This window comes from Podarcis erhardii, assembly GCF_964252035.2.
Source record: "Podarcis erhardii genome assembly, chromosome: 5".
Lineage (NCBI taxonomy): Eukaryota > Metazoa > Chordata > Lepidosauria > Squamata > Lacertidae > Podarcis > Podarcis erhardii.
In genome coordinates, this window is record NC_138509.1 from 64258360 (window position 1) to 64272159 (window position 13800).

Consider the following 13800-nt stretch of genomic DNA (forward strand, 5'->3'; position numbering starts at 1 on the left):
GTCTCCAACTCCTCCTCTGTCATACAAATGTATCTCTGGCTGTCATCAGCATTAAGAGTTAATGTCTTCCATCTGTGCCCTAAATTATGAGTAGGATAATTTGTCTTAAGGGTTGTGTTTTCACATCCTTTCCTTTGGGTTAATGATACTTACAGTAAATGGCTTAGCTGGTGGGGTTTTGTTTCATTTTTTTGTTCTGTTTTGCCTCAGTACGTTCACTTTGCCGATTTTTTTCTTTTTTCTTTCTGAAGTATGTTGGAAAATGATTGTTCTGAATGAGGCTTGCCTTTGTATGTGCTATAAAGAGTACCTAGCTCATGTGCCGATCTGAAGACTGAGGATTAACAGTACTGAGACATTTCCATGCCAACAGAAAGGGATACTGCCATAAGGGATAGTGTCGTATCATTTCAAGACAATTCCAGAACTAGGCCCACAGAGCATGAGAGGCAATGGATCCACTGAGGTATCAAGGCACACCGATGCAACTCTGAATACTCACTCTAAATCATTATGAGCTACCTGCACAGAACACATTACCCATGTGAGTTTTGAGGCCTATGCGTTTTCAGTAGAAAATGTTGTTACTTACTGGTACAAGGAACCTCTGATGGATCAAAGTCAGCACGGTAGTAACCATTGCGACAAGTGCAGATGTGGGCAGCCTCTGACGTGGAGCGGCTGTTGGAGGGGCACTGTGTGCAGGTCCCGGCACCCTGGTTTGCTTTGAACATCCCTGCTGTGCAAGCTGGAATAAACAAGGGCAGAGAAAGAAACAAGAAGGTGTCAAATTCTCATCAAAATACATGTATCAGACAGGAACTGAATTAATCTAATTTTGTTGCAGTTCCCAAGACATTTTTCCAAAATATGGCATGAACATCATCAATAGAAACAAAGAATTTAACATCCTTGTACAGAAGCGCCTGGTTTGACTGACAAACGTCCTGAGAACTTTTGCTATTGGGTGGGGTGTAAATATATATCTATTAAACAAAAGCCAAGGTCTAGAAAGCCAGAGAACATCTAAGGATGAATGATTATTTTTTGCAGTTTGTGGCAATGTAAGATGGCTGTGCAAGTGAGAACAGTGGTACCTCAGGTTACATACGCTTCAGGTTACATACGCTTCAGGTTACAGACTCGGCTAACCCAGGAACAGTGCTTCAGGTTAAGAACTTTGCTTCAGGATGAGAACAGAAATCGGGGTCCGGTGGCGCGGCAGCAGCAAGAGGCCCCATTAGCTAAAGTGGTACCTCAGGTTAAGAACAGTTTCAGGTTAAATATGGACCTCCGGAACGAATTAAGTACTTAACCTGAGGTACCACTGTACAGCCCTGCTGCAATTCACTAGTGGTCTGAATTGGCTCATGGCAGCACAAGATGGCAAACTACTCCTGCCTGCTCGGGATTTAGGGCACTGCAGGCAGCTCCCCCACACAGAAGAGAGATGGATAAAAAGCCACATATAAGTCTGCTGTCTACTGTGGAGTGACTCTGATTCTCTTTAATGTTAAAGGGCCTCTTTCTGTAATACAGTGGTACCTTGGCTCTCAAACTTAAACCATTCCGGGAGTCCGTTCGACTCCTGAAACCATTCAGAAACCAAGACACTGCTTCCAATTGGCTGCAGGAAGTTGCTGCACTCAAGCGGAAGCCACAGAAGGGCATTTAGCTTCTGAAAAAAGGTTTGCAAACTGGAACACTCACTTCTGGGTTTGCGGTGTTCGGGAGCCGATTTGCTCAGGAGCCAAGCCGTTCAACTACCTAAGTACCACTGTAATGTGCCACTGAAAATAATTTGGGCAGGGATGGCCTTCTTAGTACTCTTCCAAACTTATAATATTGAAACGAGTTATCTGATCAGCTTATTGGTACAAAGTGTAATTCTTTAAGTATTGCTCCACCACAACTCCCATTTATTTTTATTACTGAAGTATTCTGCAAACTACATAGCTTGTTTTAAAAGAGATCCAATTAATAAGGGTTTGCAGAATTGTTCTTCAAGGGGGAAAAAATCTAAATATGATTCATTATTCCTGTTCTGATGTCTTACATGAGCCATCATTCACGATGCCCTCTGACAAATCGGGGCGCGGATACAAAAATGAAAAAAAATAAAAGCAATCTATGTCTCTTTGTTACATCTTTCTTTAAATTTTAGGCTGCAAAACTATGCACATTTACCTGGGAATAAGCCACAGGGAATAAGCCACAGGGCTTATTTCTGAGTAGACATGCATAGGATCACACTATTAAATGTATTGAATTCAGGCTGTCATACCTATGCAAGATTGTTGCTACCAGCCCTAAGCCATCAGAACAAGAGGATATTTAATACATGGAAATATATATTTAAATAGCACATTGCATCAGAGTTTCATCCTATGACATTTGGTCAGTTTTGCAAAGTATTATTAACCATCACAATTCCAGTAGCCTGGCATATCAACTGATATTCTCAGACGAGTCCTTGACCACACTATAAACACCATTGCTCTTTTCAGTCTAATTGGCAGCTTTGGCACAGAAGATTTTTGCAAGCAAAAATTTAACAAAGCCACTGGGATTTAATGTTCAGAAAAGTTAGTTTCTAACACTAAGATGCTAATGTACAATGATACAGAGTGAGCAGAGGCCGCCAGGATATTTGTCTTAATGAGACGGGTGAGCTAAAATGGGCTGTTGACATGAGTCCAGTGTGAAATCTTTGCATAATAGCTAGTTGTTGATGCAGAAGGATAAGGGTGGGAAGTTTAGAAGCTGAAATAAATTTATAAAGCAAAAACAAAGTTAAGAAGCATTAGCTTGACATGGAATTGTCTCATCTAATCATAATGATGGATGATGCACCATTAAGGACAGAAAATCATACCGCTTACTCTCACTTACACAATTCTCTCCACTCCGATTGGCTGTGGGTGTCTGATTTGCATAATCACTGAATGGTAATATGCCTTTTCAGGCAAAATATCCAAGCCGTGTGACAGCAACTAAGATTACGAGATTTCCCATCCCCTTGTCATGACAGGTAGGTACAGACTCAGGAATGGGGTGGTGGGGAGGGGAGAGAAAGGAAGCAAGAGACTGTCTGGAGGAATGCTGCTCAAATTCAGCCTACAGCTTTTCAAAGAACTCACTTGAGATTGCTTTTTAATACTTGTTCATACTTCATTTACAATGCCTGCACACTCACAACAACAACAATCTGAAGGGTCTTTTGATTATCTCCCTCAAACTATACCCAGTGCTAATGTGTTTCTAGGCCATCACCTCAGAGCTTATTCAACCAGAAGCTAGCAATTAATTCATAAATAGGAAGCCCTCTCCAACTAGAGCAATAATAATGTTTTTATCCTTGCTGGTGTGATGATTCATTAATCAACTGGCTCTCCGTGACTTGTGATCCTGTATGCAAAACATTAGTGGACTGACAGCCTGCTCATTGCTCCAACATATAACAGAAGATGTACAGCCCAAAGGTGAGTTAGTTCTAGTCTTCCATGAATCAGTTACTATGTGAATGAAAAATGGATGAAGGGTGCTCCAGGATAGATGCCAGGGTTATATTTTTAACTACATGTGTAGCTCAGTAGGAGAGAAAATAAGGGGGATCACGCTGAGCTAGTAAGAACAGAGAAAGAAATGCACTGAAGCATTATGCAAACTGAAGGGGGAGTTTCTGTTTGCTTTAACAATGAACTTGGTTCTTTTAACAGAATGCAACTGAGAAAGAGGAAAAGGAAAACCAGCTATTATCAATAGGTTGTTCTTCAAATCATTGCCAGCGGAACTCCAAGACGACCAATGGTTCAAGAGTGGCAACAGAAAGTCATACTAATTAAGACAGCCCTTAGGTCACAGAGGAAGAAATTATGCCTGGTGGCTTCAGCTGTTTCTTAACACACTTTTGACCTCTCGGTTATTGGATGAACAACAAATCATAGAAATGGTTGCAAATCCAGCAGCAGCAGCACACCGAAAGCATGGTCAGTCAGAAATATGCAACTGGTTGCTCTCGTGGACTGGTTGGACACAGATGATTGGTGGGAGGAACCAAGGGATGAAGGCTCAGAGCCTGGTGTGTGGAGGTGGAACAACGATGAATGATCACATGGAGAAGAGGGAGAAGTCTGGGATGAGGAGATGTTGGAAGGTGAAGAGTTAACAGGGCTTAGTGAGCTGGGAGAGTCTGTGGCAGACAGAAGTCCAGAATCAAGAGTCAGAAGGGGCCAAGAAGCAGAGATGAATCAGGCTGGTGAAGAGTCACAGGTATCTTCCTCTCTTGCTGTGTCAAGCTCCCCTCCCTGCTTGTCTCCCAGAACCAGAAGAGGCATGAAAGAGTGAAGGAGCAATTGGTGATGCACAGAATCAGCCTCTGCTTGGGGAAACACCTGGTGAGGAGGGGACTTTGGGCAGTTGTGGGAAGCCAGGGACCTTCAGTCTTAGCAGCTGCTTCATGGGGGCAAGACCTATTGGAGATGAATTGATGTGTTCATTACACCTGACACTCCTGTGCATAACATGTTTTAATAAAGAGTCATCTCCATAGTGTGATTTACTGCTGGTTTGCTCCTGACAGTTGCTTAGAGGACTTCAGAGAACAGTATCTCAACAATTAAGTATTCTTCATATCTTTTTTTCCTCCCACCTCTGCCCCTATCTATCCCATCTCAACTTACTTTGCAAACCCAAATGCTACCCATCTTCCACTTCATGGGTGGGCACATGGAATCCCATATGTGCAACTGTGTGCATGTAGTCCAATGCTATGCAGAAGGATCTATAGAATGGGTGGGAATGATTCATCATTGGAAGTGCTCCCCCTCTTCCCCTCACCTCAATTTAATTGCCCAGCTCTAGTTTTACCCATGGAGCCAAGCGTAAGGGGAGGGGGAGAGGAAGAAGACTGAGTAGGGGCAGCCCCCATTCCAGGGCAGGGGTTAGCAATGCATGATAACACTGGGTGGTCGTGTGCAAGTCATTATGTCTCAGACTCATCATAGACACTCACACATGTGAACATTATCAGCTGGGGAGAATAATATTTGCCTATACTAATGGAAGGTCTGGTTCAGAGGAAGGTGAAGGAGTTGCTCTAAGTAGGCAAGGACTCTTGGGCTGGGAAGGTAGGGGAGACAGGAAAACAAACTAGAAACTGTATGTAGCATAGTCTAAGCTTTTCTATGAAAAAAGTGAAAAGCAATCTATGTCTCACCACAAGAAATGGGCAGCAGAGAGGCTACAGCAGAGATCCTCAAAGTGATTAGGCCTTGCAAGACTGGAGATCATCTGGAGTAACATATGGTGCCCTCCAGGTCATTAGAGTAATATTTCTCATGTGAATATATGCAGTGGTAAGGTGGTCATGATATAGATTATTTAGTATTCCACAATTTAATAGATTCATCCATCCATTCTTTTTTAAAAATCTTTTTTGTCCTTTCATTTCCCCTTTGTAGTATCTAATACCGCCTGAACGTTGGGGAGAAGGGTAGGTCAGTTAACGAAGGTATCATGTTTCCTGCATCTGATTTTATCATTATATTGATTAAAGTCATGGTAAAATAAGATGCAAGACATGTGCACTATGTATGTGTTATATTGTTTTCTGTTTACTATTTAAGATTGGACTTAATGACAACTAAAATTGTGGGTAAGCAGCAATGAAGGAGAGAAGGGGTCCCCATGGAATGGTCTATTTTAATGAAACGAAAAGCTCATTGATAAAATGTTAACAACAACAAACATGAAAAGCAGACTTTGGAGAATTTTGAGCAAAGGAATGGCTGGAGCGAAGGGGAGGCATCTCACCCGCTTCCCACTGGCTGTTTTCCTATTTAAAATCCCATTTTCCCCAGGGGCTTTGTTTGTTTCATGTATTGCAAGCAAAGCACAGACCCAAACTAAGCCACTTCATCTCCAAGTTGCCAGCTGAGTTCTCCCTTATTCCCACTCTTCGGCTGCTACTGGAGGGTACGGTCTATAGGCAGGAAGTGTGAGGCAGGAAGCTTACAGGAGGTAATCAATATTCTGGGTCAGGGAAGCCAACAAGGTGGCCTCCTGATGTTGATTGACTACAATTCCATCATCCTTAGCCAGTGACCATGCTGAATAGGGCTGATGGGCATTGGAGTCCAACAACACTCGAGGGCAGCACAACATTGACTACCCTTAGGCTGGGTGCTGATAGCTAGGTATGGAGGATTTGTCCTAGAGGCCAAGGATTCACCTCTCTCTGCCCCAACACAATATGGTGCACCGTGCAAAATTTGAGAACCTGAGAGTCCTTTATTCAACTGTAAAATAGGCATTATCCTCGCCCTATAATGTGTCTGGGAGAGGGAGCAGGGAGATGAGTCACTGATACAATTGCTTGCCTAAGACCACCCTGTATGTCCATACCAGAGACCTGAACCAGAGGTTTCCCAGTGCATAGTTATGTTTTAAGTCATTGTGTTTTGCCAGCTTGCTTCTTTTTCTTCATTTTACTTTTGTCCTGAACAGCCCAAGAGTAGAGAAAGAGCATATACAGAGAGCCAGGAAATTATGGCAGGCTGACATTAAAGGAGCAGAACCTTGGAATGGTGACACTAACACTGAATTCCCTGGGGAATTCATTGCTAGCCCTGCACAAATCAATCCCTCCTTAGAAAAGCAGGTGTTTTGTTGTATGGATTTACCGGGCCTAAAAAGGAAGCATAGGGATAGGGACCTTGGTGGGATCTGCACAAGGACCCCAGCTGTCCATTGAAAAAGTATAGCCACAAACAGTTTTCCTCTTTGGTCAGCACATGTGAAGATGGAGAATTCTGAGGATGAACCACAGCAACTATAGCCATGCATAGATGAAAAGGGAATGAGGACTGTTAGCAATGGAGGAGGGATTATATTCCATGAAATAAGAACCATAGTTTATATGTGATGGGCTATTATTTGACAGCCTGAAGATTTTGACGATTAAAATTTCTAAAGTTATAAGGTCAGAGTAATCCTATAGTTGTGGTATTGGGCAATATTCCATGGTGGAGCTACTTCTGCTTTCCATGCCCTGCTAGATCCATAGCTAGCATAGTTGAGGCCTCCTTTGTGTGTGGGGGGGGGGATTCAGGGTAAGAGGGGCACTGAATCCTGTGAATTTTTGGCCACCCCAAATAAACTCTTAAGCACTTCATTCCCACCACCACCAGCAGCTACTATAAAAAGAGATGAAAATAAAGGGGTGGTTATTTTTAAGATACATTTGGGCAACGGGAATTTTATAAACAAGATTAAGTTATAGAAATACAATCATCCCACAGTACAAATATATAACTTTAAAAGATGCGAACAAAAATAATTCTAAATACATAAGAAAAATATGAAATCAATGCAAATAAAATGTTTGTATTTCATTGTTTAAAATCAAAAGAATGCCATGTTTCAAGATGTTGTACTTAAAACACAGTAAGAACACAAAAGGATGCTATCTAACGGAAAAAGTAGGAGCGGAACACACTCACAAAAATGCAATTTGTTTTCTACAGCCCTCCCCTTGTGATTGTAAAAGCCATCAGAACTGCTTTTTCTAGCACCCCCCCCCCATTCCTTCACCCACATGGAAACCATCACTCCACAGTCACATTACTTCGTAAAGAAACATATTAAGTGTCTCATAAACAGCGCAGTGATTGAGATAATGGAAAGTGCCTCTTATCCCCTGTCTGCTGCATCAGGATATCAGACATCTCCTCACAGCCAAGGGGAGGAAATTAACAGGAGCAAGCTGGAGCAACCACTTTGATGCAATTTCCTTGGGAGATAGCGGTCCATCTAATCTTTATTGAAGTCCTTTAACCTCTAATTCAAAACACACACAGGTCTCTTGCTCTCCCAGTTCCTTCAGATAGCACAAGGACACAAAATACCTGTCCTAAGATGTGTACAAAAAAGAACCCCCAATGATGGGTGGATCCACTTGGTGCCCCTGAGCTCACAGAAGGGTGATCCATTTAGTAGATAGAAGGAGATGAAAACTTTATTTTTTTGCTGGTTCATCTGCCCCCTTGCAGCTCCCACTGGAGGGGGCCCCTACAAAATAGGGTGAAAGGGAGCATGGGGGACAATATCCGGCAGAAAGGGAAATTTGCAAAAATGTTCTTTCCTCCTCTTTTACTAGAGTAAGGCTAAGCCACTGTATCCATACCCACATAACTTACTGGACCAAAGAATCATTGCAACAATGTTGTTTAAAACAAGGCATGGATGGTGGTGGTGGGGCTCTAAAGTGGTTTACCAGCTTCTCACATACCTTATTTTAATGCATTCTTGCATTCTTAAATTTTTCATAGCAGGATATTTAAGAACCAGCTACATCTTGCTAAAAAGTGTGGGAAGGGAAGAATTGCAGTGGGGTTGTTCCTCCACAAGAATGTTTGGGGTTGTATCTTTCTCTGTTATTCTCTCTAGGCCTTTTCAATTGGAACAACCTTATGATGATGGGGAAGAGGGTCTCTCTAGTTGTGCCACTTGTCTGGAGCTGTGCCTGATGCCTTTTCAGTACCAGGTGAAGACATTTTAATTAGCTGGGGCTTTTTTCATCTCTGTGATTATTCTTAATCTCTCTTCTCATTTTGTAAATGCTGCTGCTTGTATTACTTTAAATCCTTATTTGTTGTTTTACTTTCCTGCATTTTAAGGCTCCCTTGTGAACCACTCTCAGAGTCCCTTTTGGGACTGCAGAGTGATCTATCAAATATCCTAAATAAAATATAAATAAATAGATTTTGTCTATGACCTGCTCTCCCTTTCTTCTGTGTAGCCTTGCCATGAGATAATTGAAACAGACGGCAGAAAGCAGCTCAGATGGAACTTGTGGGTGTCAGAAAACATGTCCCAGATTGCTCTAACAAGGGGGAAATGGGCTAGATTTAGCAGCGTGTAGTCTCAGTATTTATACAGCGAGATAACAATCTTGGCTATTGGGTAAACGCATTTCTTCCAGGTTTCTGAAAACAGACCCATCCATTAGCCTTCCTTCACCTGAATACTATTTTGGCCACATGTGCCCTCAATATGCAGGTCATAAAAAGTGATCGAGATGCCCTTTTTGCTTGATTAGCCCAGAACCACTTTCATGATGAGAGACTGTTCAGGCACCTCCAGGGATAAACAGTTTTCAAAGCTGAGCAGAAGGTTAAGGGGGAAAGCCATATAGAATGAAGAGTTATGATGACTGCTTGCATTCTGGTGTGGATCATATTCTTTTAAGGGCGGTGGGTTGGTCACACACCAAATCTATCTCTCGGCTATAGCTGTTTGTACTAAACAATGGGGGCATTACATATCAAGTGATCCAACTTTTTTTACCTCGTGTCATCCAATTTTCTTAATTTGTACACTTGTTGAATGATCAAAACCAAGCTTAAATCTAAAATTTTAATTGTTTATCTCATCTCGTTTGTGAATGATGAGGGTTTGAAATTTCAAAAAGTTGACCATTTTGGCCTTGCCAGACTACACAAAAACATTAAAAGCTCAGTTCAAAATTGAGATACATCAAAACTAAAAACATGTTCCAAAGCTGAGTGATAGCTTGCTATTGCATGATAGATTTAAACTTAGCTTTGAGCACTCAGCAAGTGTACAAAATATTAAGAAAACTGAATGACATGAGGTAAAAAAGTTGTATCACTTGATATGGAACAACCCAATGGCTGGATGATGATGATGATGATGATGATGATGCACCATCGGTGTAAATATTGCTTTCAACATAAGCGAAAGGACAGGTTGCCACCATGTATCCACTGAGACAGGATGTGACTAGTCTACTTCTCTCCACATTCCTGCTACATCCAAATACAGCCAACAAAATCTAACAATGACTGTTTTATAGAGGCTCCAGGTTGCTAGACGTTGCTAACCACAGCTATTTTCTGGCAAAGCACTGAAAGGACCTGCAAAAGGTTTAACAAAGCACCTAGTTTGCATAAAACTGCCATTAGTTTCCTACATTGTATCTTTTGTTAGTAATCAAGAGTCAAATACCAGCCAAAACCATTTATTCTCTTTTCCTTTCACACCCTGGATTCTTTCTTTTATGACTATTACATTTTATTTATTTTGGCTGCTACTCTAATGGCAGGAAAGGAACAGTGCAATGTAACTAATGCTACACCAACTGGCTAGGATTATAGCAGTCAATGAGAATATTCAGAGCAATCAATTCGTCACTGGTCAGACCACTCCAACCTTCACTTTTCTAACCCTAAACATCTGTAGCTACAGTTTCAGAAAGACAGAGTGTGGTAACTCATGAACTGCAGATGCTGGTGACTTATTCATCCCTTCTATGCAATCTTAACAATTATATTATCACAGACAACATATCACTTTTGTGTATTTTCTACTAAATACAAAATGTAGTATTCCAAAAGTCATTATGATAGACGTTGAAAAGGAACATTGTTTTTCTTAAGATGCATTGCTCAGCATATTCATCAGAGAAAAAGTCCCCACTGAATTTATTATGAATTAGTTCTCAGCAAATATGCTTAGCATCACACTCCACATGATTCTCCAAAGAGGTGGTGGGACCAGCAGCTCAGTCCACCTCTTTGCACCCTTTAAATTGCTTACCCCTCACCAATTCCCAACAGATGTTAAACTGTGTTCCAAACAAACCATTCTCACCTCAAAAAGCAGGGACATCCATGGGTAACTGAATTACCTATATTCCTTATTTCTAATTAAACCAACTTTCCCCCCTATACCTAAGCCCACAGTAGCCCCTTGAAGATGTCCAATAGGGGTGAAATGAGCATGTGGGGAGAACACAGGGGTGGAAGTCTGCAACTATTAACTTTCATGAGGAAATGGGTAAAGAACAGATAACGAAGTTACTGAAATAAATGCTCTAGAGTAAGCCCACTGAAATTAATGGGTCTACCTTGAACAAACGTTAGTTGAACACAACACAAAGGCTTGAATTCTGAGAACGGTGAAGATCCTTTCCAAAGTTATTCCTCTACGGAATGCATGGAGGAATAACTTCTGAAAGTGGCTTGATGGGAAGCAAACTTGCAGAAGACTTTCACATCCTTTACTCCCTTTGCAGGCTCCTGCAGAGCCACTCTGAAAAGCAGGAAAGCCCTCCTAAGCAGCACAACCTGAGGTACAGAGCCCAGCAGGAGATGGACCATCCTAAATTGGGCAGAATCGCTTTATGTGAGCTGCTTTCTGCTTGCTCAAGGTGCCTACCCAGTTTGGGGCAATTCCTTCTTCAGGAGTGTTGACTGACACACCAAATAAACTCTCCAGGGGCTGAAGAGGGGAGCAGATGATGAGAAGAAATCTTGTGATTTGTTTCTCAAAATCAAAGTCCACATACATGCTGCAGTTTGTGTACTAGTTTGTTAAGAAGCAAAAACAACAACCCAGCTATGCTTCTCTCTTCTTTGCACAGTACTCAAAATAGTCAAAACACATGTGAAGTTAAGTTGGCTAGGGGAAGAGAGGGAGAGGGAGAGAGGTGCCTGGAGTCTAGATTTGGATGACAAACACTGAAGGAAGAGACAAGATGGGGAAGGACAGCACAGGTACAGTGGGCCACCCGTCTCTGCCATATGGACCACTTGGTAGCTCAGCTAATGGGTCACACTTGTTTATTTTAATGACAATTAATCTGAATGATTCTTGTCAAAATAAAGGAACAAAGTGCATTTTGTACTACACTGTGCATGGTTTTCTGTTACTACTTAACTTGCTAATTTGCAAATTTCTGTAATCTGCAATGTGTCTCTTAGTTATTATTACAAATTAGTATCTCTCTTCGATAATTACAGTCTGTCTGCCTACATCCCCCAACAGTTTCAGCTGAGTACATCATCTTTCACTTCCTGTCCTAAATTGTTTGATGCTGTTGCTGACCTTAGATTCAGCTCCTATTATGCCAAAGGTAATATTTCTGTTCTATCAGAAGGCATAAGGTGGTAAACTCCCTAGGTGTTGTTCGTTCCTTTTCATGAAGAAAAGTGCCCTTCTGCCAGTTACCAGGCCATGTGGGAGTGCTGTGAAACCTGTCAGAAAGGTGCTCCTAAGAGAGGAAAAGAAAATTGGGCAAAGCTACAAGAATTATATTATTCCAACCTAAACCTCTTGCCAATTGGTACGCAAAATATTATACGGAATGTAAGCGTTCTGCTCCTCTCTAGAAATAATATAAACTACAGTACATGGAAAAGCAAGAGATGGAAGAGAGGCCAGGCATAGACTCAATAATATTGGGGATCTGGTTGGGAACAATAATGGCAAAGAGAATCAGTAAGAAAATTGACATTATTATTTATATAGCACATGACATTTCACCGAATACAATCCCCAAGGAGCTTACAATCTAAAATTTGACATGAGGCAAACAATGGGGAAAGAAAATATGCAGGTTTTCCCTGCACAGATGCCTCTAGGTACTAATGTCTGTGGATTTTAGCATCTGCTACTGTCTAGTGGCTACAACCACCAAAACAGAACAGCTCAATATCAGCTACAAAGCTTCTTGGGTAATTATTTCAAAGCCTAAGCCTACCACACAGAATTGTTGTGATAATAAATGGGGACCATGTAAACCACTAAGAACAACTCTGAATGAAGAGCAAGGTAGTAAAATGCAATAAAAAAATACCTTTCTCAAATAGCACCTGAAGCGGAATTTAGTAACAATTCCAGCCATTGCCTTTGGGGACTGAATTAAAGTTATCTGGCTGGTTCATTGTAGTCCCATACGATATGACTCTTGTCTGATGCATCCTCCTCTTTCCACCCCCCATCTCATTCTACACAAGGGTAAAAACACAGTTTTTGGAACAGGTCCTCAAATGCAAGAATGTAACCCAAGCCTGACAGTATAGAATTCAGTTGTGGCTGAACATTCTCCCACCATTATGTCAATTAGAAGTTATTTTGCTGAAGACACCACTCATTCCACTTGTGTCAAAGGGACTTGTGCAGAAGGCCATTCTGAGTGGATTGTGGCCTAAAGTACAGTGGTACCTCGGGTTAAGTACTTAATTCGTTCCGGAGGTCCGTTCTTAACCTGAAACTGTTCTTAACCTGAAGCACCACTTTAGCTAATGGGGCCTCCTGCTGCCACCATGCCGCCGGAGCACGATTTCTGTTCTCAAGCAAAGTTCTTAACCCGAGGTACTATTTCTAGGTTAGCAGAGTCTGTAACCTGAAGCATATGTAACCTGAAGCATATGTAACCCGAGGTACTACTGTAGTATTAGAGAGGCACTTACACTCCACTCACAATGCAAGGCTGTTTTGAGCAAAATGCAACCTCATTTCCAGAATTCCAGGAAGTGTCTTAGGCATTCTGTTTGTGCCATTCCTTCAGACCTGGGAATGTATAAATGGCTTTCTTTATAAGTAGTCTTTCATATAATAATCTCAGAGAAGAGAATTATGCAGGAAACACAGCAAAATCATAAACCTGACTAGTGACAAACAGCTCGCTAGAAGAGAGGAAAAGTTCCTACTTCATAGTGAGTTCCAGTTCCTGCCAACAGGTAGACATAATACATGGATCCTGGCCTTCACTTAGCCCAATCTGTCTCCCCCACACCACCACCTTGTTCACATTCAGTGTCTCTTACAATGTAGTGGTGACTTTTGAAGTGAAGGAGCTCAATTCATGGCAGCCCCCATATAGCCACAAGACTGTTTCTAACTAGCCCGATGGCCGAACAACACTTTTCCCCATTGTTTGTGGCAGTCTTTTGCATCATTCTGCAGGAATAAACATAGCTGAACTCAGTGATG

The 13800-nt window shown here is 41.7% G+C and overlaps 1 protein-coding gene across 12 annotated transcripts in view; it reads right to left on the minus strand.

The window, feature by feature from the left end:
* Positions 1–13800, minus strand: part of EPHB1 (EPH receptor B1) — a 355934-nt gene that overhangs the window by 93402 nt on the left and 248732 nt on the right. For all 12 annotated transcript variants that reach the window (XR_014157203.1, XR_014157204.1, XR_014157205.1 and 9 more), the window contains one exon: positions 593–748. Coding sequence is in view for 5 of the 12 variants with exons in the window: in XM_081864477.1 (XP_081720603.1) it covers positions 593–748 (156 nt within the window). In the remaining 7 variants the exon portion in view is untranslated. The remainder of the gene's footprint in view (positions 1–592; positions 749–13800) is intronic.